General features: G+C 43.1%; 1 protein-coding gene across 1 annotated transcript in view; it reads left to right on the plus strand.

The window, feature by feature from the left end:
* LOC126272046 (thrombospondin type-1 domain-containing protein 4) overlaps positions 1-25,644 on the plus strand; it is a 2,052,781-nt gene that overhangs the window by 1,861,155 nt on the left and 165,982 nt on the right. Inside the window, exon 7 of the mRNA XM_049974560.1 lies at positions 7,824-8,028. Coding sequence (XP_049830517.1) covers positions 7,824-8,028 — 205 coding nt within the window. The remainder of the gene's footprint in view (positions 1-7,823; positions 8,029-25,644) is intronic.

The raw sequence follows: 25,644 nt of genomic DNA on the forward strand, positions 1-25,644 counted from the left end.
CGGTGAAGCTGGACGAATGTTCACGTGCCACTGTCTTGAGCATCTATGGAAATGGTTGGAAGTCCACAACTTTTCACAAAACATGGGATTAGAAGGCTTGTTTGCTCTGTAAAGTGGATAGATTGTAATGTGTGGCATCTCTGCCGAAAGAGCACAATGGGGGTGCACGCACTAGTGTCTCAGAACCCACCGTTCATAGTACATTGCCGAACATGGAGCTCCACAGCAGATCACCCCTACGTTTTCACTGGTTGACTCAGTGACATTTTCGATTACAATTGCAGAGGGAACGGGACCATCAGGGTTCGAACGTCGATCACTGGAAAGGTGACTGCTTTTCGGGTGAATCACATTCTGCACAAATGCCGTCATCGAGGTGAACGACGGCTCGAAATGTACAGCCCGCTACGAGCGCGCACGCTGGTGGGAGCCGTATTGTGCTATGGGAGACATTCTGCTGCGCTTCCATGGGACTTGTGGTAGTAAGCTGAGACACGGTGACAGCACCGAACCGCCTGCATCTCTTTGTGCTTGAACTCTTCCCCGACGACGATGCCATCTTTCAGAACTATAATTATCCTTGTCTCGGAGCCATAACCGTCCTAACAGCCTTCAATCACTAACCGGCATTTTATTACGATTCACGGTCCTTTTTGGAACTCAACTTCTGGTGACTGGTATCATGTTTACATTATTGTTTAAAATACGCTACCACTAGAAAAAGATATTTATTATTGAATCCATTCTCCTTCGCCCATACGTGGCGTTGTAAAGATTCTTGAGTTGCTTCCCGGCTTTGTTTAAATGTTAATGATATTTAGGTGATATCATTTGATTTCATCGGAAACATTAGGTAATACGTAAACATCATTTAATTATAAGAAACTGTAACAATATTTAAGCAGCCTGCTAACAGAAGCCGGCCGCGGTGGTCTCGCGGTTCTAGGCGCGCAGTCCGGAACCGTGCGACTGCCACGGTCGCAGGTTCGAATCCTTCCTCGGGCATGGATGTGTGTGATGTCCTTAGGTTAGTTAGGTTTAAGTAGTTCTAAGTTCTAGGGGACTAATGACCACAGCAGTTGAGTCCCATAGTGCTCAGAGCCATTTGAACCATTTGCTAACAGAATTGGGTGACCGGTCACCAACTAAAGACAGAGTGTTAATGATGATGAACAATATATAAGTACAAGATATTTCTTTTGAATCGTAGGTCTTCTGTCTGTTTCTATGGAGCCCACCGCGAATTCCTATCTGTACGCTACGCCCTTAATTACTTGTTAAATTAATTTCAGTCTGGTACTGCTCTAACAGTTTTTACCTCTACAGCTCCCTCCAATGCCATGGAAGTTACTCCATGATATACCATCATCATGTCCCTCCTTCTTGTCAGTTTTTCCATATGATCCTCTCTTCGCCAATTCTTCGCAGAATCACCTCAGTCCTTACCTTACCAGTCTAGCACATCTCAGACGCTGCGATTCTCTTCTTTTCCTGTATTCCCACAATCCCTTATTTACAACCATACAATGCGGTGCTCCAAACGTACTTTCTCAGAAATTTCTTCTTCAAATTAAGACCGATGATTGCACTAGCAGAATGCTCTTCGCCAAAAATGCCGTTTTTACTTGAACTAATCTGTTCTTTATGTCCTTACTCATTTCGTTATGTGTTATTTTGTTTCGTCTTCTTCGTAGTCCCCAACTGTGATATAAAGTTTATTGCTTATGTCGTTTCTTTTACTTCTGATTATTTTCGCCTCATTACTCTCAATCCGTATTGTGTGTTCATCGTATTGTTTATCCCATTCAACTCGTCAATTCTTCTTCATCTTCACTGATGGCAAAAATGTCTTATCAATAACATCCTTCAATACTAAGTTTTAATCCCACTCTTGAACCTTTCTTTTATTTCAGTCATTGTTTTTTTTTTATGTATAGGTTGAACAACAGGGGAAACTGACTGCGTCCCTTATACCTTTTTTAATCCGAGCACTTGTTCTTGATGATGTTGGTCACCACACCTAAACTGATACGTATTTTAATGAGTAATGATAAACATGTCAGGTGGTGGTGGTGGTGGTGGTGGTGGTGGTGGTGGTGGTTAGTGTTTAACGTCCCGTCGACAACGAGGCCATTAGAGACGGAGCGCAAGCTCGTGTTAGGGAAGGATGGGGAAGGAAATCGGCCGTGCCCTTTCAGAGGAACCATCCCGGCATTTGCTGAAACGATTTAGGGAAATCACGGAAAACCTAAATCAGGATGGCTGGAGACGGGATTGAACCGTCGTCCTCCCGAATGCGAATCCAGTGTGCTAACCACTGCGCCACCTCGATCGGTAACACGTCAGGTGTGCTATTGCACATTTCTTGTGTTACTACCGATTTTATTGTTGGAACATCTTCAGGTTGCCTGCAGTTAACGTCTTCAGGTTGCCTGCAGTTAAAGAAAACAAGAAATTAGGCTAAAGTTATAGCATATTTACAGATAAAGTAAGCAACTTACATTGCAAAAAGCCTTATACTAAGTTCCCAACGAGTTGTACAAAAGTCATGATACAAACGATCTGGTTACCATTCTTGTTCTTCTGTTTTTATTGTTCCCCCTAGGTTCTTACACAAATTGTACGTTAATCGTCTTCTCCTACAGCTTACGCCTATTTTTTTCTCAGCATTTCGAACATCTTGCACCGTTTTACATTGTCGAGCGGTTTTTTCAGGTCGACGAATGCAATCAACGAGTTCTGATTTTTGTTCTGTTACAGTCTGCAATTCGGAGCCGTCTATAGGTTGAGGGCTGCAACTTACGTCAGCGCAGCGGGAAACTCGTTTGGATAATATGCATGATATGTAATACCTCAACCGATCTTGATAACAGAATTAAAAATTTGTAGGTATTATTTTTCAGCACGCCCTCGAACGTTCTTATGTAGACACATTAACATCGTTTCTGATCTCAATTTCTGTCTCGAGAGACAAATTTAACGAAAACAGTCAAGAGGTTAATCAAGACAGGAATAAAGAACAGAAGTGCCGTGAACAAAATGCCCTACGTTCGACGCCTTATTTCTACTCTCTTGTGAATGTAAGAATAGACTTCCGTAATTATTCTTGTTTGTGGCAGTATAATGTCTGTGCGCTCTTCGTTTTCTGCTAATGTTCATTGCTCGCTAGGGACCCTGTTCAGCCGTCACTTGTGCTCTTAAGATTTCATTATTTCTTAGAACAATTTATACCCATAAGTTCAACATTCTCAGCAGAAGTGACGCTACTGGTAACAGTCGTTCATTCGTGTGTGTGAGTATGTGTATGTGCCATGTTTTAAGATCCTAGGAGAATGTAAAGAGAAGAACAAGAGGCATTTATATTCCGAGAAGCATCCGGCGGTACATGAATGCAGTAATAAACTTTACCAACTGGTACTTTCCACTCGGTGTTTAATTTCTTGCACGTTTCACACCGTCTATTAAAGCCACCAATAGTACCGACAGAATAACAATAGTCGTCTGCATAAATTTCTTTTAGTAGTCCGCTGTTAAAGCAAGTTACTGGGCTTAATAGCCGTTCACCGTAGAATGAAACTGCTGCTGTTGGGCTGTTTGGGAGAATAGACCAAATAGTGAGGCCATCGGTCTCATCGGATTATGGAAGAACGGGAAAGAAAGTCGGCCGTGCCCTTTCAAAGGAACCATCCCGGCATTTGCCTGGAGTGATTTAGAGAAATCACGGAAAGCTTAAATCAGGATGGCCGGACGTAGGATTGAACCGCCGTCCTCCCGAATGCGAGTCCAGTGTGCTACCACTGTGCCACCTCACTCGGTGAAACTGCTGGTTTTGTATTTTCCCTCAAGCGGCTTGGGTTTAGTAGATAAAATATTTCGCTTGAAAATCCATTCCTGTGGAATATCGACAATTTAAATAGCATGTTAGTGATGTTTGAGTGAATTACTATTGTTTTATTGGCAGCACAAAGAAGCTAAAGAAACGTACATACATAAAGAAAAAAAACCGTAGGGAAGCAATAATCTTTCATAAAAAGTTTAATAGATACACATGTTTCGTGTCTTGACAAACAGTTTGTTTAAATAAAACCCACAGGACATTTCTTCTCAATGGACAAGGAGGAGATTTAAAATGAACAATTACGTCCAGCGGCGGCGCCGTTTGCGATGGTGGCAAGCGCATAGACACTGGACTAACATGGAGTCATGTCGAGTGCTGTTCTCGAACAGAAGCAGATTCAGTCCCAGGTAATGACTCTGGACGTACCCTCACATGGCGAGAAATGGGAACACGTAATGCAAATTGTCGAATATGATCGTTTTTGTCGCAGCGGTGTTAAGGTGTGGGGCGGCATAATGTTGCTTGGGCGTAAAGGCTTCCAAATCCTTAATCACTGTACACTCACCAGTTACTGCCACACTGTATTCCTTCCTCATGTGCGTCTTTTCAGGGGTGCATTTGTATGGATGACAATGCGCAACCGTGTAACACGTTTATCGATTAGAAGTAGGTTCATATTATGTAACTGTGCATCTGCAATTATGGAGTGTATATTCTTTGTTATTTAAAATCCTTGAGCTGTGGCAAGAAAATTACAGTTTTGTAAAAAGGATATGTTAAAATGATAAATTATTATGAGTAGGTTCAAAAAAAGGGAATGTTTATTGGAAACTGGTTCATGCTTAGGGAACATGTATTTGTAACATGTAAAAGCTGTAGGGAAGGCCCCCCGCGACGGAAGTGGAATGGCGCGATGTAGAAGGTGGTTTTGGCGGTCGAACTGAGTGGCTCGTTTGTGTGAACGGTACGCAGTATGTGGCTAGTCGTAACACGGTACACTTAGATGATGCTAAGAGAGGCAATTCGAAGCTGCTTTACAAAGGATTTTGCCTCGGATGTGGATCTGGCTATTATTTGGTATTATCGGCGTAAAGGAATGGCTAATACGTTGAAAATCCGACACCAGGAAGAGGTTTTATAGAGCATTCGAACATCAAGAGCCGTGAGTACAGTTAGCCGCCATGTCGCCTGCCACCAATCTTCGCCACTGCTTCACTAACTTCATACATTCAGTAATGTATGTGGGCATGGACCAGTTAATTTGTGTGTGGTTTTAACAATAATAATCACAACATTATAAATCCCTGTCCGGAACCATATTTTTTCTCCTGATCACGAACATATGCAGGGTCATTACCTAAGTGCTACTAAACACTTGCATTCAAGTGTTTAAAAGTGATTTTTTGTCTAATATCAAAAGAGTAGTAAAATTTAAAGTTAGAACCACAAAAGTGAAGTAGAATAAGCTTTTGCTAAAGTATCCTTAGTTTATTGAGAAATATGGTTTTGTAGGATCACAATACAAAATCGTGAAAATATTATTGTCTAGAATACCTGCTTCATAGGTGATAAAAAGGCACATAAGTTAAGCTAATTTTAGAAATAGTGTGGTTTTGATTTCTATCATGAATGTTTCCTTTTTTGAAGTTAATTACGCCCACTGTTGTATTTTATTGTCTACCAAAGTAAATTATGAACTATTCCAAGTGAAGTGAATGATTAGCTTTTTTATTAGTCTTTTATACTGGAACAATCAGAGAACGTTGACTATTGAAACTACACTAGTTTATCAATCCCCATCACATTCTCCACCAATTAGAAAGAAAATTGAGCTAGTACTGTTGCTAAGGAAAACTGATATATGTAGAGGAGTTTAAACAGTGTATTTGTGATATTATTCATCTCTATTTTTTTCTATCTGTTAAGATAAAATCCCCTCACGTCCAATTTTTTTTAGTTCTGGACTTCCTGCAGTAACGTTTCAGTATTTTATTGAGTAATTCTTTTGAGTGTAGCTGTTTTTAGTATGAACTTGGTACAAATCTACTCCCTATAATTTGGTGGTGTGTGCGTTATTGGTAACTGCTGCTACACACAAGTTCAGAGTGCACTGTGTCAGCTTGTATCCTGTTTGCTATTCAAAGGGAAATCTCAACGAAAATAACTTATAACTTATATTCAATTTTCTTAAACATATATTTCCAAATTAATGTGCCTAATTGGGCTGGTGACCGTTCACTTTTTTCATTCACTTATGATTTTACCTCCTTCGCTAACTCCCAGGTTTAAAGTCCGTTTAGTTTTCGGTTAATTTCACCATATTCAAAGTTATAGTCAGATACCTTCGTCCATTAGACACTCGCGCGGTCAAAATTCGAAATCCTGTCAGAGGGTAACATTAGCGTGTTTCAGGGCACGTTAGTGTTATATGTGGCTTTTCCCGTAACAGGACTAAAGGTTTGGTTGTTATGGAAAAGTGACGTATAACGCTAGTGTTATAAGCGCAGGTGAAGGAGCACTTCGAACGATACGATATTCGGCCAGTGGATTGGCCTGCCTGTTCCCCACGACTCAGATGCCATTGAGCACGTGTGGGATGGCTTGGCAGACGTATCGCAGCACGTCCACACGCCCGTTGTCAGCCGCGCTGGTTACCACAAGAATTTCTTACCAACGTGGGCAGCTTGGTAACTCGTTGTAGAGCATGCGTTGTAGTCCGTGGTGACGACGCACCCTATTATGCATCACGTCCGGCCCTCTGTTAAGTCCAAGGAAACATCATATATGGCGGCGACTATAGAGTAATTGTTGTCTTTGAACGCTTTCAATGTGCGTAACGTCCACTGTTCAAACTCCCGTCAATGCGAACAAGAGGTGGCCGATACGTGCAACCAATGACAACCCATACCATCACGCCAGGTGATAGGCCAGTATGGCGATGACAAATACACTGTTCCAATGTGCGTTCTCTGCGATGTCGCCAAACACGGATGCGACCATCATGATGCTATAAACAGAACCGGGTTTTAACCGAAAAAATAACGTTTTGCCATTCGTGCACCCAGGTTCGTCGTTGAGTACACCATCGCAGCCGCTCCTGTCTGTCATGCAGCGTCAAGGATAACCGCAGCCACGGTCTCCGAGCTGATAGTCCATGCTGCTGCAAACGTCGTCGAACTGTTCGTGCAGATGGTTGTTGTCTTGCAAACGTCCGCATCTGTTGAGTGAGGGATCGAGACGTGGGTGCACGATCCGTTACAACCATGCGGATAAGATGCCTGTCATCTAGACTGCTAGTGATACGAGGACGTTGGGATCCAGCACGGAGTTCCGCATTACCCTCCTGAACCTACCGATTCCATCTTCTGCTAACAGTCATTCGATCTCGACCAACGCGAGCAGCAATGTTGCGACACGATAAACGTCAATCGCGATAGGCTACAATCCGACCTTTATCAAAGTCGGAAACGTGATGGTACGCATTTCTCCTCCATACACGAGGCATCACAACAACGTTTCACCAACTGCTGTTTGTGTATGAGAAATCGGTTGGAAACTTTCCTCATGGCAGCACGTTGTAGGTGTCGCCACCGGCGCCAACCTTGTGTGAATGCTCTGAAAAGCTAGTCATTTGCATATCACATCATCTTCTTCCCGGCGGTTAAATTTCGCGTCTGTAGCAGGTCATCTTCATGGTGTAGTAATTTTAATGGTGAGTAGTGTACTTTTTATGCAGTTACTCCATTGCGGAAGACTTCGTGCCCTTGACCAAAGATTTTTTGGGACAGACAGGTGCCTAGCGAGACGCACGTATGAATACACGGTACCAAATGTGTGAGATGGCAGGTGACTTTCGAAACACACACACACACACACACACACACACACATTTATACACAGCAAGCAGCTCAGCAAAGCGCGCTAGTTGTGTAAGCTGTAGAGGAGCGCGATTGCAGCCGAGTGATGGGTGTGTGTCTGCCCGCAGCGAGTGGGCTGCGACGGCGTGGTGGGCTCGGGGCGCGTGGTGGACGCGTGCGGCGTGTGCGGCGGCGACAGCAGCGCGTGCCGGCGCGTGGCGGGCCTGTTCACGCGGCCCACGCTGCCGCCCGGCTACAACCTGGTGGCCACGCTGCCGCGCGCCGCCTGCAACGTCACCGTCGCCGAGCTGCGGCCCTCCAGGAACTTCCTCGGTAAGCACCACGTACTTCAGTCTCTCTCTCTCTCTCTCTCTCTCTCTCTCTTTCTCCAGGCGCGCGGGTTAGCCGTGCGATCTGAGGCGTCTTGTCACGATTCGTGAGGCTCCCCCCCGTCAAAGGTTGGAGTCATGGATGTATGTGTTGTCCTTAGGGTTAGTTAGTTTAAGTACTGTGTAAGCTTAGGGAGCGATGACCTCAGCACTTTGGTCCCATAGGCTCTTACCACAAATTTCAAAAAAAAAATGGTTCAAATGGCTCTGAGCACTATGGCACTTAACTTCTGAGGTCATCAGTCCCCTAGAACTTAGAACTACTTAAAGCTAACTGACCTAAGGATATCACTCACATCCATGCCCGAGGCAGGATTCGAACCTGCTACCGTAGCGGTCGCTCGGTTCCAGAATGTAGTGCCTAGAACCGCTCGGCCACTTCGGCCGGCCACAAATTTCCAAATTCTCTCTCTCTCTCTCTCTCTCTCTCTCTCTCTCTCTGTCTTTGTCTGTCTGTGTGTGGCCGGCCGGGGTGGCAGAGTGGTTCTAGCCGCTACAGTCTGGAACCACGCACCACGCGACCGCTACGGTCGCAGGTTCGAATCCTGCCTCGGGCATGGATGTGTGTGATGTTCTTAGGTTAGTTTGGTTTCAGTAGTTCTACGTTATAGGCGACTGATGACCTCAGAAGTCCCATAGTGCTCAGAGCCATTTGAGCCATGTGTGTGTGTGTGTGTGTGTGTGTGTGTGTGTGGTTCAAATGGTTCAAATGGCTCTGAGCACTATGCGACTTAACATCTGTGGTCATCAGTCGCCTAGTACGTAGAACTAATTAAACCTAACTAACCTAAGGACATCACACACATCCATGCCCGAGGCGGGATTCGAACCTGCGACCGTAGCAGTCGCACGCGCTCGCGCGCGCGCGCGCGCGTTTGTGTGTGTGTGTGTGTGTGTGTGTGTGTGTGTGTGTGTGTGTGTGTGTGTGTGTAGTGTCCTGGGGCCATCCCAATCACATATTATTATCATTGTTTATTGTCATTTTAAGAGGAGGCAAATTCGACAGATGACATTTAAAAAGTTCATAGAAGCACGGTTCGTTTTATAGTATCATAAAACAGGGACGAGTATGCCACGGATCTAATACACAAGTTATGGTGGCAACCATTAAAACAAAGACGTTTCTCAATGCTGCAGGTTCTTTTCCAGAAATTTCAAATGGTTCAAATGGCTCTGAGCACAGCTTGAAGGTAGTTCGGTGAACCCTCTGATAGGCACTTGATTGTGATAATATTCTTAAATACCAGGTTCGCCAATAGCACTTGTAAATGTTTTTATTGATTATAGGTTTCAACAGATCTGTGCCGTCGTCATCTGACCTCCTAACATGTTAACAGAAGTTCATGATCTTTACATAGTTACAAGCCGCGTAGTCATTTTACCTTTAGCTTTTATATTTTATTGTAAAACGACAAAAAATTTACGGTGTCGTGTTGGAAGTCAGACCTGGAAGCTGGAGAGATCTGTAAAGATTGAATAAGAGTCCCTAAACGTTTTTCCACCAACCTATCTTCTTCTAAAGTTGTGTCCGCAGCGCAGAAGATAGCTCGTCTGTCCTGGGATCTTGTTCGGCGGAGGCTGCTAGGCTGTCATCTCTAACTTGAATCTGTTTTTGCGCTTTTTTGTGGCATGCCACTTGCCCAGGCTAGTCCCTGTATCTACAGAGGGCAAGATCTGTAGCAAGGACAATGATGGTAGGCGACACCTTTCATTAATGCATTGTGTTTGTTTATATTTTAAAATTCCACTTTCTACACAGCTTCTACAACACTTCACATTAATAGTATGGTAACTTTTCTGACAACTGTCGGTATAGAGTACGACATGCCCCTCCGAAACAGAGACACACGTCTGGCTCTGAAGAATGCCTGAAACAATATGACTAGTACAGCCGAGGTACTTCGTATCCCAGACGCGCCAAAGCGACCCGAAGGTGTCCAAAGCACTTCGGTCGCAGTATCATTGCTCTTATGTTTCTCAAAACTAGTGACATTAAAAAAAACGGTAGAGTCGTGGGGTAACCATGAGAGATTGTGATACTGAAAAATTGGTTCAATACAATGAAAAGTATATAAGTAATTAATAAGATAATTTAGGCGCCTTGGTGCCAAATACCAGAATGTGCCGACCAATCAGAAGCAACTTCAGTAGCATTGGTGGTCTATCTCACGGGAATAGTACATACTGTACCATTTGCTGCTTGTACCTCACTCCACTTTTGTACCATACGCTGCTTGTACCAAGCTGCAAGGCGAGCTTCTAGCAAGATGAAGTACTGGCAGCCACAGCCAGGAATATCACACAACGCAACATCACTATGTGGATCGCAACTATGTAAAGATCATGAACTTCTGTTAACATGTTAGAAGATGTGATGATGACAGCACAGATCTGTCGGCACTGGTAACCAATAAAAACATTTACATACAGTCTTGACGTATATGGTACTCAAGAATGGTATCACAATTCACATCACCCCTGTTATGCCGGAGCTAAGGGAGTCCCTGAGGGCCAGCAACCCACATTACACCACAGAGGAGGAGGAGGTTGTCTATGTCCAAGGTGTACCAAAAGCACCATGGTAAACAATGGCTATTTACATACAAGATAATGGAAACAGACATTACGAGAACTACTTCCTGCAGGGGGAGCTCGAGCCATTGCCTGGAGGAAGTATCACTACGCCAAAACCTGATTGGCTGGAGACTGATAATTAGGGGCTAGGACCAGCCCTGAAGTTCAGTTCACTCCAGATGCCTACCTCGTGTACTTCGACCTCTGACGATTACGTCTTTATCTCTGAATTGGACTCTTACTAGTGTGTGTGTGTGTGTGTGTGTGTGTGTTTGTTTTACGACGAACCTTTGTGGAAAATTAGAAGTGAACTTTTGTTTGCCTCAATTAGGAGACTTTTACTGGTATCGTTATTGTTACCTTTCGTTTATGGTTCAGTCATCAACCTTGTGAACTTACATCACTAAAAGTTGTGTTTGTGAAACAGTTCCGATTTGTCAGTCACCATAACCCCCAACAGTTGACACATTGTCAAACAAATATAACTTAACTGTGAATTGCACCAGCCATGTAGATGTAGGTGTAGAGGCCCTATAGGATCAGCAAAGCATTCTGCCTCATTTGAATGTTCCTTCTCAGCTTCTGTGTCGGTAAAAAACTCTTATAGTATCAGTTTGTTGTACGTATCTCTGTTAAGTAGCCTCTTTCTCAGGAATGAGTGGAGGTATTTAGCTGTAATTTCGTCAAATACTGCTATATCTTGGCGGTGCAGTTAATGCAATCAAAAGATACGGTCGTTTATATAACTTACTTCAATACTTGAAAACTCACTCATCAAAACTTGCAGCTGAACTACTTACAGACATAATTAAGTCTGTACAGAACCGCCAGAGTGAGAGTCCCGCTCACATCTGTCGGCTCTTTTCTCCATGGAGTCTCTATCTTCACTCTTCTACGTGCCCAGTTTCTTTGAGACTTCGTTCTCTGACCTCACGATCCAATCGTGTATCTTGTCTCTGTATTTCTGCTGTCAGGTTCTATCAGGTCGATTAGTCTGTTTACTAGGTCAATTTTGACATGTGCTGTCCTTGGGGTTGTTAACGTGATCCCTTGTATGTATGCCAGAGTTCTTCTAGTCTATTTTGTTGGTGGTAGCCTGATAATGTAGCCGTAGAGCATTAATCTTCTTCTGCCACTTCCTGTTAGGTTTGACATCCTCTCAGTAGGTTTCCTAGAGTAGAGTTTAGTCAGTATTCCTCTTCTGTTAGCTTCGGGCAGAGAATTTTTCTCGTGAATTTTCATTCTTCCTTCAGTATAGTTTCCATGTCGCTTTAGCGTCTGGCTTCAGTTCAGTACTGCAGGCTTGATTACTGTGTTGTAGTGTCTGTGTGAATGGACGTGAATTTCTTACTATCTTTGCGTCTGCCTTCCCGTACCATCTCGTCACTGTGGTGTTGTCAAGTCCCTGTGAGATCTTCTATCCTCCTGTAGGTTGGAGGACTTCACTTAGATATTTGAAATGTGCAACTCTGTTTATCTTTCCGTCTTCTGTTCTAATTGTTGTGCGTTTGATTTTTAGCGAAATAATTGACATTTCCTGCGTATTCTTTTATTTTTATTAGTTTGGTTGCTGCTCGTCGTTATCTGAGTGTATGGCCCATTCCCTCATTACTTTGTCCAGGACTAGGTTAAACAATACTGGGGATAATACATCACCGTGGGTACTCCAGTTATGATCATGAAGGGATCAGAGATTTAACTCATGGATTAAACTTTCGTTCTTGCGCTATCCATTGTCTGTATGATTAGCCACAGTGTTTTTGAGTCCAGTCCCCGCTCTTTTAAGATGTTGAATAGGGATTGTCGGCGAACGGAACCGTATTCATTCTTGAAATCAGTGTAGGTGCAAATGATTGGAGCATTCCTGATGGCCTTGTATTTTAGAATTGTTTTCAGATTGAAGATTTGTTCAGTGCGTGAATGATTGGGACAAACACCTGCCTGGTATTCGCCATTTTCATGTCCTAAGCTTTTTTGTGTCCTCTGGAGTAAACAAGATTAGGATCGTCGGGCCCTTTCCAACACCTAACTAGGTTTTCCTATATCTTGGTAAGATTCCAAGTGAACTCGAGACTCTGACAATTACGTTCGAGGTAGCAATAGTTAGATATTTAGTTTGTTAGTAATTTGAACGATTCTGTTATGGAAATGACGCAGAAAGAGACAGACTACTCTACTGTTAAAATTAACCATATGTTTCAGTCCTACTCATGCAACTACACTTTAAACAACTTTCTTATTGTTTTGATGTTTTTGTAAGCCATCAGTTGTTAAACAAAGTAATTTATATGTAGGATAGATGGGATTGTCCTGTCGGATACTGTCAGATATTTTACCTTATCGATGCAAAAAATCAAAGAGGTTTGTTGCCACATATTGAACTCCTTTCTGAGCCAATAACAGCTTTTTTAATGGGTAATAACGATTATTTTTACATCGTGAAAGTGTGGTTAAAATGCTAACTTCCTGAAGAGGTAACTACAAGACGACAGCTGCTGAAAAACACATACTTATCGCTCAATTTTTTGCCAGAAATCCTTCCTTTTTGAATCTTGAAAATTAAAAAGATCTTACCGGGTGCAAATATGCAAAAATATATCTGGAGGTTGATTCGTTTGAATCAAAACATAACAATTCCACGAAGATCCAAAATAGCTCCACTTAATTGCTTGAGCAGTTCAGTAAGATGCATCTTGTAGTTGTATTGGTTGATTCTAATAGGGGTGTATGCTGTCGGAATTTTCACAGTAAAGTACACAGTGGTGCAGACTTTCTCTGCGACGCTTTCGTACTTGCTACGTGAATTCATAACGAAATACGCCGCCGTACACCAGATCTTCCCTAGTTCCGCGTTTAACCGTATCTGCTACCAATGGTCAGACCGACGAACAATATGCATTTGGCAATACGTGTAACGACATTTCTCTCAGCAGCGAGTAGTTCGCCTTCTGTAATGTTGTCAGGCTTAGTCGGTGTATCACGATATCAAATACCCTTCAACTTTCCCTACAGAAAGAAATCCGGGGACGTCAGATCCGGTGAACATGCGAGCTTCGACGACCAATCCACCTGTCATGAAATATGCTATTCAATACCGCTTCAACCACACACGAGCCATGTGCCGAACATCCATCATGTTGGAAGTACATCGCCATTCTGTCAGGTACTGAAACATCTTGTAGTGACATCGGTAGAACATTACGTAGCAAATCAGCATACATTGCACCATTTAGATTGTCATCGATAAAATGGGGGCCAATTATCCTTCCTCCGGTAATGCCGCACCATACATTAACCCGCCAAGGTCACTGATGTTCCACTAGTCGCAGCCATCCTGGATTTTCCGTTGCCCAATAGTGCACATTATGCTGGTTTGCGTTACCGCTCTTGGTGAATGACGCTTCGGCGCTTGATAGAACGCGTGCAAAAAAGCTGTCATCTTACCGTAATTTCTCTTGTGCCCATTGGCAGAACTGTACACGACGTTGAAACTCGTCGCCATGTTGGTGCATAGAAATATGGTACGGGTGCAATCTATGCTGATGTAGCATTCTCAACACCGACGTTTTTGAGATTACCGATTGTCGCTCAATTTGTCTGCTACTGATGTGCGGATTAGGCGCGACAGCAGCTAAAGCACCTACTTGGGCATCATCAGTTGTTGCAGGTCGTGGTTGACGTTTCACATGTGGCTGAACACTTCTTAAATAACGTAACTAACCGGGAACGGTCCGGACACTTGGATGATGTCGTCCATGATACCGAGTAGCATACATAGCACACACCCGTCGGGCATTTCGATCACAATAGCCATACATCAACACGATATCGACCTTTTCCGCAACTGGTAAACGGTCCATTTTAACACGGATAATGTATCACGAAGCAAATATCGTCCGCACTGGCAGAATGTTACGTGACACCACGTACTTATATGTTTGTGACTATTACAGCGCCATCTATCACAAAGCGAAAAAAGTGGTCCAACTAAAACATTTATATTTCTTTACGCACTACACGAATATGTAATAAAAATGGGGGTTCCTATTTAAAAAAACGCAGTTGATATCCGTTTGACCCAGGGCAGCGCCATATAGCGGGCCTATCATAGCGCCACCTGGTTTCCCCTTTCAAGTTAGACGAGTTTCGTTCTTTGTAGTATTTTAGTTTGGTGCTTATGTCGTGAGATATTTGGCCCGGTCACTATCAATGGCCGCCCCTGTATAATAATGAATATGCATAAATTAAGAAATGTCAGCCTTATTAATATTTAAATCTTTTTCATTCATAATGGATAGTGGTAACCTCCGTGACTCTTCCTTTAAAGGATGTAGGAAAATAACCGCTACCAGTCACAGTAGAAGCTAATTTTACTGAACACACGACCGGTTTAGGGCCTGTGCCCGTTTTCAGGTGGTTTACATTCAGATACATGTTTCCACACTCAGTGTTGGAGATCACCGTTAAAATCGAAAACAGATGATAGGATCATGACTATATAAACACAAATGAAGCTTCTGGAAGTGGCTAAGAGACATATGTTGCAAACTATTAAAGTATTAACATTATCGTTTTGATAGTACATCTGGACAGAGGATGAACGAGGAGTGATAGAGTAACATAAGTAGATGAGATTGACGGAAGAAACCAGAAGTCGTGGTGGTCAGTAATCGCAATGTTTTTTCTGATGACTTACCTACACCGAGGTGACAAAAGGCGTGGGATAACAACTTCCAAATATACAGGTGGCGATAGTATTGTGTACACAAGCTATAAAAGAGCAGTGCATTGCCGGAACTGTCTGTACTCAGGTGATTCAAGCGAAAAGATTTCCGATTTGATTGTGGCCGCACGACGGGAATTAACAGACTCTGAATGCGGAATGGTAGGTGGAGCTAGACGCATGGGACACCCCACTTCGGAAATCGTTGGGGGAATTATATATTCCGAAATACACAGTGAAAAGAGTGTGCCAAAAATAGCAAATTCACGCGTTACCTCTCACCGCAACAAACGCACTGCCCGACGGGCTTCACTTAACTACCGAGCAGCGGCGTTTGCGCAGAGCTGGCAGTGATAGCAGAGAAGCAATACTGCGTGACATAACGGCAGAGATTAATGTGAGACGTACGACGGACACATGCGTTAGGACAGTGCAGTGAAATTTGGAGTTAATGGGCTGTGACAGCAGACGACCTACACGAATGCCTTTGCCGACGGTACGACATCACCTGCAGCGGCTCTCCTGCGCTTCTGACCATATCGGTTGGACCGTAGACGACTGGAAAACCGTGACCTGGTCAGGTGAGACCCGATTTCACTTGGTAGAAGTTGATGATTAGGATACAAGTGTGGTGCAGAACCCATGATGTGGACCCAACTTGTCAACAAGATATTGTGCATGCTGGTGAAGGCTCCACAATGGTGTGGGCTGTGTTCCTACGGAATGGACTGAGTTCCATTTTCCAACTGAGACGATCATTGACAAGAAATGGTTACTTTCGACTACCTGGAGACCATCTGCTGCCATTCATAGAGTTCATGTTTCTAAAACATGATGCCGTGTCACTGGACCACAATCGTTCTCCACCGATTTGAAGCACATTCTGGACAGTTCGAGCGAAAAATTTGATCAGGCAGAACATCCGACATGATTCCCACCAAGCGCTTATGGAGCATAATCGAGAGATCAGTTCGTGCAGAACATCCTGCACCGGCAACACTTTCGCAATTATGAACGGCTGTAGAGGCAGCATGGCTAATTATTTCTGCAGGGGTCTTCCAACGACCTGCTGAGCTCACGCCAAGTCGAGTTGCTGCAGTAGGCCGTCCAAAATGAGGTCCGATACGATATTGTTATGTATCCCACGACTTTTGTTACCTCAGTGTAATCAGGAGTTGAAACTACTTTAATAGGATCAATTCTATTACTGTCTGAGCTTACCAAGCACGCCTCACGGCACCTCTCAGTTTTCAGTTCGCAAGTACCCGCCACGATCTATCCAAATCCTTCAGAAGCTTTCTAAATAAATCGAACTATTGAGAAGGGCTGCGAGGCTTGAATCGGTCTACTGGTGTGAGCAACGTACGTGAAAAGTAATGTTCTGGACTGGAGAAAACCAGTGTGGACACGGTTTTAACCTGTCAGCTGCTTTAAACTTCAGTACTATAAGACCAGGACTAATTACATTCATAGCGTACTTTCCAGAGTATGTGGATGCGTACTAGTATATTTTAACGTGATCGACTTTTCGGCATTAATATTTGTAGCACCAAGCGATTTACAAGCCTTTCTGAATAACGATGTAAACTGTTGAAAAGTTTTATTTTAACTCAGAAGTTTTTTTTGGAGTAAACAGTAAATCACGGACCGGCGCGTTAGTTTTCCGATACACAAATTCTGCCTTTCGGACTGCCCGGTATTTATTGCGGCTAGAATGATAAACAGAAACGCGGAGATTGCTGTAACACGTCGAAAACAAACCGAACTGTATCGCAGGACATTGTATTTTATTGTGTAGGCTGGCGGGAGAGAACTCTAACAGATGGGCCGGCGCTCGGTAGAACTGCCCCGCTTACGAGTCGGGCGATGACGTGCCACCTAAGTGACACTATAAACTAAGTCGGGGTGCTTCGCCCAGCAGCTGGGAATGTCGCGCGGGCGTCGACGCTGCCAACGGGGTCACTGCCAGAGGAGCGGCGTCTGTCTTCAGCGCACAGCAAGTGTTTACCAGGTACCACGTCGTTTCGGACCCTCTACCTTCCTGTCGTCTCCCGTGTACCTACCAAAGGAGTACACATTCCGCTTTTAACCCGCCCAAGCTTGACTGTTAGACAAGCAGGTAAGCCGCCGCTTGTTATCAGCAGAACGAGCCGGCTGCCTTACTCCCACACAAGTCAAGCAGTGCCCAACACAAGCAGGCTCAAAGAATCCAGCTCACCTGATCGTCTTTCCGTTATGCTACGCTGCGCAGTAAGTATTTCTAATTGCTTTCACTGTAGTATTATGAGAAGCATTAGGCCGCGCGGGATTAGCCGAGCGGTATGGGGCGCTGCAGTCATGGACTGTGCACCTGACCCCGGCGGAGGTTCGAGTCGTCCCTCGGGCATGGGTGTGTCAGTTTGTCCTTAATTTAGGTTAAGTAGTGTGTAGGCTTAGGGACTGATGAGGGCCTGATGACTTTAGTAGTTAAGTCCCGTAAGATTAAAAAAAGAGAAAAAGAAGCATTAGGATGTTAATCAAAAAATTTTTTACCTGAGTATAAGAAGATGACGGTCAATGAAATACCTATTCATTTAGGATCATTGTAGGTCTCAAAATGGTGGGTTTTATTTGCCCTTTTTTCCTTTTCGGTGTATTTCGTGCTTATTTATTTATTTCTATGTGAACGGTATTCTCTGCAACTTCAGCGCTATCCACTAGTTCTGACTGTTGTCTGTTCTAACTATCATCAGGTCGTCCCTAGTACACGTTTTCTGTAGTAAGCTGAATCATCTCTGAAAGCCCAGATCTTCTGCACCACAGAACCTGAGGATGTCTATTGTACTGCATCAGGAACTGAAGTTTGGAGGTTTATTTTCTGTAACCTTCAAATGGTACAGAAAGCAACGGAACAGTGTTTATTTACTTCGATAAACTTTATCGACGTTTCCATATACCGTCATATTAACAAAGTCCAAATCTCCCAACCACGTTTACGATCTATAACAGATTTATCGGATCTAAAGTAGCCTTCGAGATGACTGGGTGTTGTTGTATCGTCATCGTCATCATCATTCATCCCACTTACGGTCGGAGGAAGGCAATGGCAAACCATCTCCGCTAGGACGTTGCCTAGTACATCGGTGTGGGACTCCCGCATCGTCCCCTACGCTCTGTCAGGTAGTGTGGGACTTCATCATCATCAAAGTAGCCTGGTGTGCATCAGCACAGAAGAAATCATTGGCCGCCAAAAGGTACGGCCAAACTTTCAGGAAACATTCCTCACACACAAAGAAAGAAAATATGTTATGTGGACATGTGTCCGGAAACGCTTACTTTCCATGTCAGAGCTCATTTTATTACTTATCTTCAAATCACATTAATCATGGAATGGAAACACACAGCAACAGAACGTACCAGCGTGACTTCAAACACTTTCTTACAGGAAATGTTGAAAATGTGCTCTCTTAGCGAGGATACATGCATCCACCCTCCGTCGCATGGAATCCCTGATGCGCTGATGCAGCGCTGGAGAATGGCGTATTGTATCACAGCCGTCCACAATACGAGCACGAAGAGTCTCTACATTTGGTACCGGGATTGCGTAGACAAGAGCTTTCAAATGCCCCCATAAATGAAAGTCAAGAGGGTTGAGGTCAGGAGAGCGTGGAGACCATGGAATTGGTCCGCCTATACCAATCCATCGGTCACTGAATCTGTTGTTGAGAAGCGTACGAACACTTCGACTGAAATGTGCAGGAGCTCCATCGTGCATGAACCACATGTTGTGTCGTATTTGTAACGGCACATGTTATAGCAGCACAGGTAGAGTATCCCGTATGAAATCATGATAACGTGCTCCATTGAGCGTAGGTGGAAGAACATGGGGCCCAATCAAGACAATCACCAACAAGGCCTGCCCAGACGTTCACAGAAAATCTGTGTTGATGACGTGATTGCACAATTGCGTGCGGATTCTCGTCAGCCCACACATGTTGATTGTGAAAATTTACAATTTGATCACGTTGGAATGAAACCTCATCCGCAAAGAGAGCATTTGCACTGAAATGAGAAGTGTACCCGTGGAGGCCAATCAGCTGCTGATAGTGCCTGCACACGCTGTACATGGTACGTAAACAACTGGTTCTCCCGTAGCATTCTCCATACAGTGACGTGGTCAGTGTTACCTTGTACAGCAGCAACTTCTCTGACGCTGACATTAGGATTATCGTCAACTGCACGAAGAATTGCCACGTCCATTACAGGTGTCATCTTCGTTCTAGGTCTTCCCCAGTCGCGAGTCATAGGATGGAATGTTCCGTGCTCCCTACGATGCCGGTCAATTGCTTCGAACGTCTTCCTGTCCGGTCAACTTTGTTCTGGAAATCTGTCTCGATACAAACGTACCGCGCCACGGCTATTGCCCCGTGCTAATCCATACATCAAATGGGCATCTGCCAATTCCACATTTGTAAACATTGTACTGACTGCAAAACCAGGTTCGTGATGAACACTAACCTGTTGATGCTATGTACTGATGTGCTTGATGCTAGCACTGTAGAGCAATTTTTCGCATGTCAACACAAGCAACAAAGTCAACATTACCTTCCTTCAATTGGGACAACTGGCGGTGAATCGAGGAAGTACAGTACATACTGACGAAACTAAAACGAGCTCTAACATGGAAATTAAGCGTTTCCGGACACATGTCCACATAACATCTTTTCTTTATTTGTGTGTGAGGAATGTTTCCTGAAAGTTTGGCCGTACCTTTTTGTAACACCCTATATACCTACACTTTACACATAATTTCATACATGTCGAAAATTTTTCTCACTAACATCTCCCGGATAATGATGAAAAGGAAAAGTTTATAGCTTTTACATTTTCTCTGTTCTTGGGGTCAAACCTCGGCATCATGCATGATGTTTTAGTTTATTTCTTCTTTACTACTATTTGGAATACATTTTGCAGACGGTGTCTATAAGTAGTACATAACGTATTGGCAAATTTATATCATTGTACGGTGCGTATTACAGGAGACATGACGTGATAAACATTGAGATGCATTAAATACTAGCCTTTGCTTAAAGTGGAGTGTAAAATATTCAGACTATACTCACCCATTGTTGATAATAAGATCACTTAGCGACTTCTACCAAATTTCAAACCAATTCTAACCTGGTTCACGCTTATCTGCTTAACGTCAGATATTTAACACATTAACTCGTTTGTAAAGTAATGAGAAGACCGATGTCTTTTTGTAAATGACAGTTCGATTCTTTATAGTATCTGGATTTTCTCAATTAACACTGAAACCTTTAACATGTATAATTGGTTAACAGGAAATCATACTGCGGTTCCCATTAAATACTGTCTAATGTTGTACAGTTTTGTTTTAATCATGAATAAAAAATGGTTTTAGACGAAAAGCGTTCGCTTCGCTGACGCACAAAGTAATACGCCTGCTTCCTGCAGTCGCGAGTCATCGAGATTTCTGTATTTACTTCTCATTAGGAGGAACAAAGTAAACAGTGGGTGTTACTGCCGCTATATTACCGCTTTCGCACCAAAGACTCATACAGTGCTGCCACCTCCTGTCATTGGGGCGGGAGCGGGGCGGTGGTTTAGTTGTGACCACATGAACATGAGTGAGACCCAAAGCAAAAGAAACTAACCTCGTATTATGCTTTGCCGCGTATACGTATTCTGGGACTTTTATAATTAATGGGATTTACAGGTTTTCGGACTACAGTGCATCGATTGATGTGCAGAACAGCATGCTAACAGTAAGTTACTAAGATTACGCGCGGATGCACGAGCGGCAGATGAGCTGCTGCAGCCCATCTCTTGTGTTCCCGAAGAAATCGGTGTTACACCAAGCTGAGACGGCGAGGAACAGTCTGAAGAAGCAGAAACACGAAAGCATCCCTTATCAACTTCAAATGATGCACTGTTAGAATGTAAAGGTTTCTCCAGGAATTAGGCTCGACAACCTTGCCATCTCAGTTGGTAAGGAACATTTTGCGTTCGACAGTGAGAGTTCATGAGGAGCTGGGTTAAAAACTCCATATGCAGTCCTGCTTTAGCTCTTCCATAGTGCCTCCCAGTTCCTCTGAACATAACGAGAGCTATTTCATTCTTCAACCTTGTCCTAACAGATCTTGAGTTCCATCTCCACTTACCTTGCTTCAACAGAATGTAAAGTTGTAATGTTCATTTTCTTCCTTTCTAATTTTTTCTACACTTTCTATTACGTCACTGTGATAGTGTCCAGCCGTCTGCATCGACAGGTCAACGTAGTGCGCTTCTATCTGTATTGGTGGTACGCATGTCATTGCGTGGGCTTCCATTGTCCAGAAACCAACACACTGAGGACAGCAGTAGATCCCCGAGTGCCTTACTGGCACGCTGAATAACTAAATTTAAATACTTCGGCTATTGAGGAGTTATCAGTCTGCCAGCCAGCACTGTCTTGTACAATATTGCACCACCGGCAAACTAGATGTTTTGGGACGAATAAATGCAGCGTACAGCGAGTGCAGCGTACGCACGAGTTGAGCAACACCTACATTTTAGTATGGCAATCGATGCACTGAAGGTCTTTTAAGCGTCTCCCTGTTTACCATTGCAGTTTTGTTGGGCTCTTCTATTTGCGGGTAGCAGTTTTCAACAGACATATATAATACATAAATAGTTCCTTGTGTAAGGGGCGTCAAATATATCTGGTTTCGCAGCGTCTATTTGGAACGTGTAAGGAAGCCCTAGTATGCTCTTTGGTAAACTTGCAGTATGTCTATACACCACCTAGTTCAGTCAAAGGAGTGAGATACACGTGTACTCGAAGAACAAAATTATCCGATGTCGGGTATGTTCCATGTTGAACTGCCTCATAAGCTAGAAAAAAAGTGTAAAATTTAAAATGGGATAAAGCTAAGTTCTGGAATGAAATGTCGAACCAATAACAACGAGATAGCTGTGCACTGCACAGCAAGCTACTGTGCTGTGAGAATCTTTCGCCTACATGAATGAAATTAGGCAACCAGCCATACTGTTGAGGTAAGAGGGTAATCTGCCGAAAGGCGTAAAATACCATTTCCTATCGGAATCCACATTCACTTACGCGTTTGTTTTGATCCTCCGTTTCAAAGAATAAACCGTTATCTGATCCATGATGAAAAAAACACTTATTACTCGAAACGTTTATATGTTAAGGCGTTTTTAATCGTCGCAAAAATCTGTTCTGGAATGCTCGGATGACAACGGACTTCCGTATTATTTGCGTGGGAAGTAGTATTTGTGAAACTGGCAGAGCTGTGTCTCTATAAACGAGATAAATAGCGGACTTCAAATTACTATCTCTACTAGTGGCAGTGGAAAAGTGTGCTGTACTTCTCTGCATAAAATAATAACATTTTTGGAAAACCAAGAAGACGGAAATTCGTTTCTCCGCTTCGGTATGAAATAAATGCAGCTTCATATCCATTTCCCGATGTTAAACTGAATGCAAATCTCCAATGTAAAGAGAACTCCGTTGGGTCGGAATATCACGCTGTATTGCTCCCGTTGTGGTAGTCGAAAGGAGTCGGCATATGCACCATTCATCATCAGCAACACAGACGCAATAAAAAGTATGTGCCCATAGACGTAAATTAAAGGAAACTTAAAGTTGCAAATTTCACTTTTTTTTTATTCACTGTTTGAGTAGTTTCGGGCCGAAATCCATTTTGAAATAATCGTAACGTAGTAAAAAATGGTGTTTCCGAAAATGCAAATACCATGTCAAACATGTGCAAACGAACAGTTACAGCGCATACGGGTAACTCATTCTGGAGACATTTCCGAATGAACTGTAATTTCGCACATGCGTTAGCCAATTTCAGCCTTCTCTCCAGTAGGAATGTGCATCCCGTAATGTCTGACATTCACGAACTTTCAGTATGCTGCAGAAGCAACTTATGTTAATTAGTACAACGGAAAACCAGAAGTGAAATTTTGATTTGTTTTTCATTGTACTGAAAAAATTAATTTTCAGTATTTTGTATTTTATTGGCCGAATTTTAAAATTGAAAATGACGTTACAATCTACTCATTAAGAGGTATAATCTTATGTAAAAAGCTTAACAGAATATTACAGCGAAAAGTTTGTATATGTGTTAAGGTACCGTAGCTCACTAAGCGTTTACAGCACCTTTTTGCTGTCAGATTACCCCGACTATTATTCACCCAACATTTGAGAATGGGAGCACTTATCGACTTCCAACAAATCTTAAACACAAGTTAAAACATTTTTAAGCAAGCGACATGCTTAACGTGAAACATTTAACATCGTAACTAATTTGTAATCAGACGTATAAAGATGTTTTATGCATGGGGGTTTGGTTCTTTACAGAATAACGGGTTTACTGTTCTAAGTGCTAAAATGGGTTTTGTTTGATGTAAACAACAAGAGAAAACAGAGGCGGTGAAATACAGAATAGAAATATCTGTAACAAATGGAAAAGTAGTTCGTCTTTGACATAACTGGAAAGAGAAACAATCAAGGTGAAGACTAGCGTATTACACGGATGTTTAACGATTATAATCCATAAGGATAAATGATCATAGGACGATAAAAGACACCGAGGTACGCATTGGTTAGCACGCTGGACTCGCATTCGGGAGAGCGACGATTCAACCCCCCCCCCCCCCCCCAGCCATCCTGAGTTAGTTTCTCCGCGATTTCCCTAAATTGCTTCAGGCAGATGCTGTGATCGTTCCTATGAAAGGCCACGGTCGGTTTCCTTGCCATCCTTCCCTATTCCGTCGAGACCGATGACTTCGCAGTTTAGTCTCCTCCCCCCAAATTCTCATTAACTCTTAATCAAAGACATGATGAGAAGCTTCACGAACGGCTGTTCATGTAGGCATGTCTGACAATAGCCAAATATACAGGGTGAGTCTTTAGCTATTGCAACCAAGAATAACTCCGAAAATGTGATAGGAGCTCAAAAGTTTGTGGGACAAAAATTGCGTGGGACAACAAGGGCCATGATATGACGTTAGTTTTTTGTTGCCAGGTGGGGTTACTTCATAAATATAGTCAACTTTGTTGGTTTTTTTTAAATTGGATGCTATAGTTTGGTACTTATTTTCTACTAGCGGCTATCGAGACGAAACCAATGATGTGTAACAGTAAGGTCTTTGAAGGTCAACGACGGTCACAAAGGTGGCATGAACGTCCATTTACAGAAGATGTTCGAAGTGATGACCATTGGTATCAATGCAGTGTTGCAATCTTCTTATCATGGATTGAGTGGTATTCCTCATCACATCGGCACATACTATCGCAATTCTCTGTTCCATATCTTCAGATGTAGTTGGAACGTCTTTATAAACAATGTCTTTTATGAATCCCCAAACAAAAAAAGCAGGGGCGTCAAGTCTGGCGAACGAGCCGGCCACGACACATCTTCTCCGCGTCCAGTCCAACGATTTGGGAACCTGCAGCTCATTTCTAGCCATCAGCAAAAAATGTGCCGGACACCCATCGTGCTGATACCACATTCTGTTCCTTGTTCCTAAAGGTATTTCTTCCAATAGCAGACCTAATGTTTATTTATTTACATGTCAAGTTCCGTAAGACCAAATTGAGGAGCAAATCTCCAAGGTCATGGAACGTGTCAGTACATGAACATACAACATAACAGTAATAACAGATAAAAATAAATGTTCATGAACCTGAGAAAAAGTCAGTCCATAAATTTAAGTAAACACTATCAGCAATACAATGAGAATCACCTTAATTTTTCAAGGAACTCGTCGACAGAATAGAAGGAGTTACCCATGAGGAAACTCTTCAGTTTCGATTTGAAAGCGCGTGGATTACTGCTAAGATTTTTGAATTCGAGTGGCAGCTTATTGAAAATGGATGCAGCAGTATACTGCACACCTTTTTGCACAAGAGTTAAGGAAGTCCGATCCAAATGGAGGTTTGATTTCTGCCGATTATTAACCGAGTGAAAGCTTATTATCCTTGGAAATAAACTCATATTGGTAACACGAAACGACAATAAGGAATATACGTATTGAGAGGCCAATGTCAAAACACCCAGACTCGTGAACAGAGGTCGACAAGAGGTACGTGAACTCACACACTTATTGCCCGAAACGCCCGTTCCTGAGCCAAAAATATCCTTCTAGAATGGGAAGAGTTACCCCAAAACATAATACCATACGACATAAGTGAATGAAAATAACCAAAGTAGTCTAATTTACTTTCGATACCGTTCGAATAGTGAAAAT

This window comes from Schistocerca gregaria, chromosome 5 (assembly GCF_023897955.1).
Source record: "Schistocerca gregaria isolate iqSchGreg1 chromosome 5, iqSchGreg1.2, whole genome shotgun sequence".
Classification (NCBI taxonomy): Eukaryota; Metazoa; Arthropoda; class Insecta; order Orthoptera; family Acrididae; genus Schistocerca; species Schistocerca gregaria.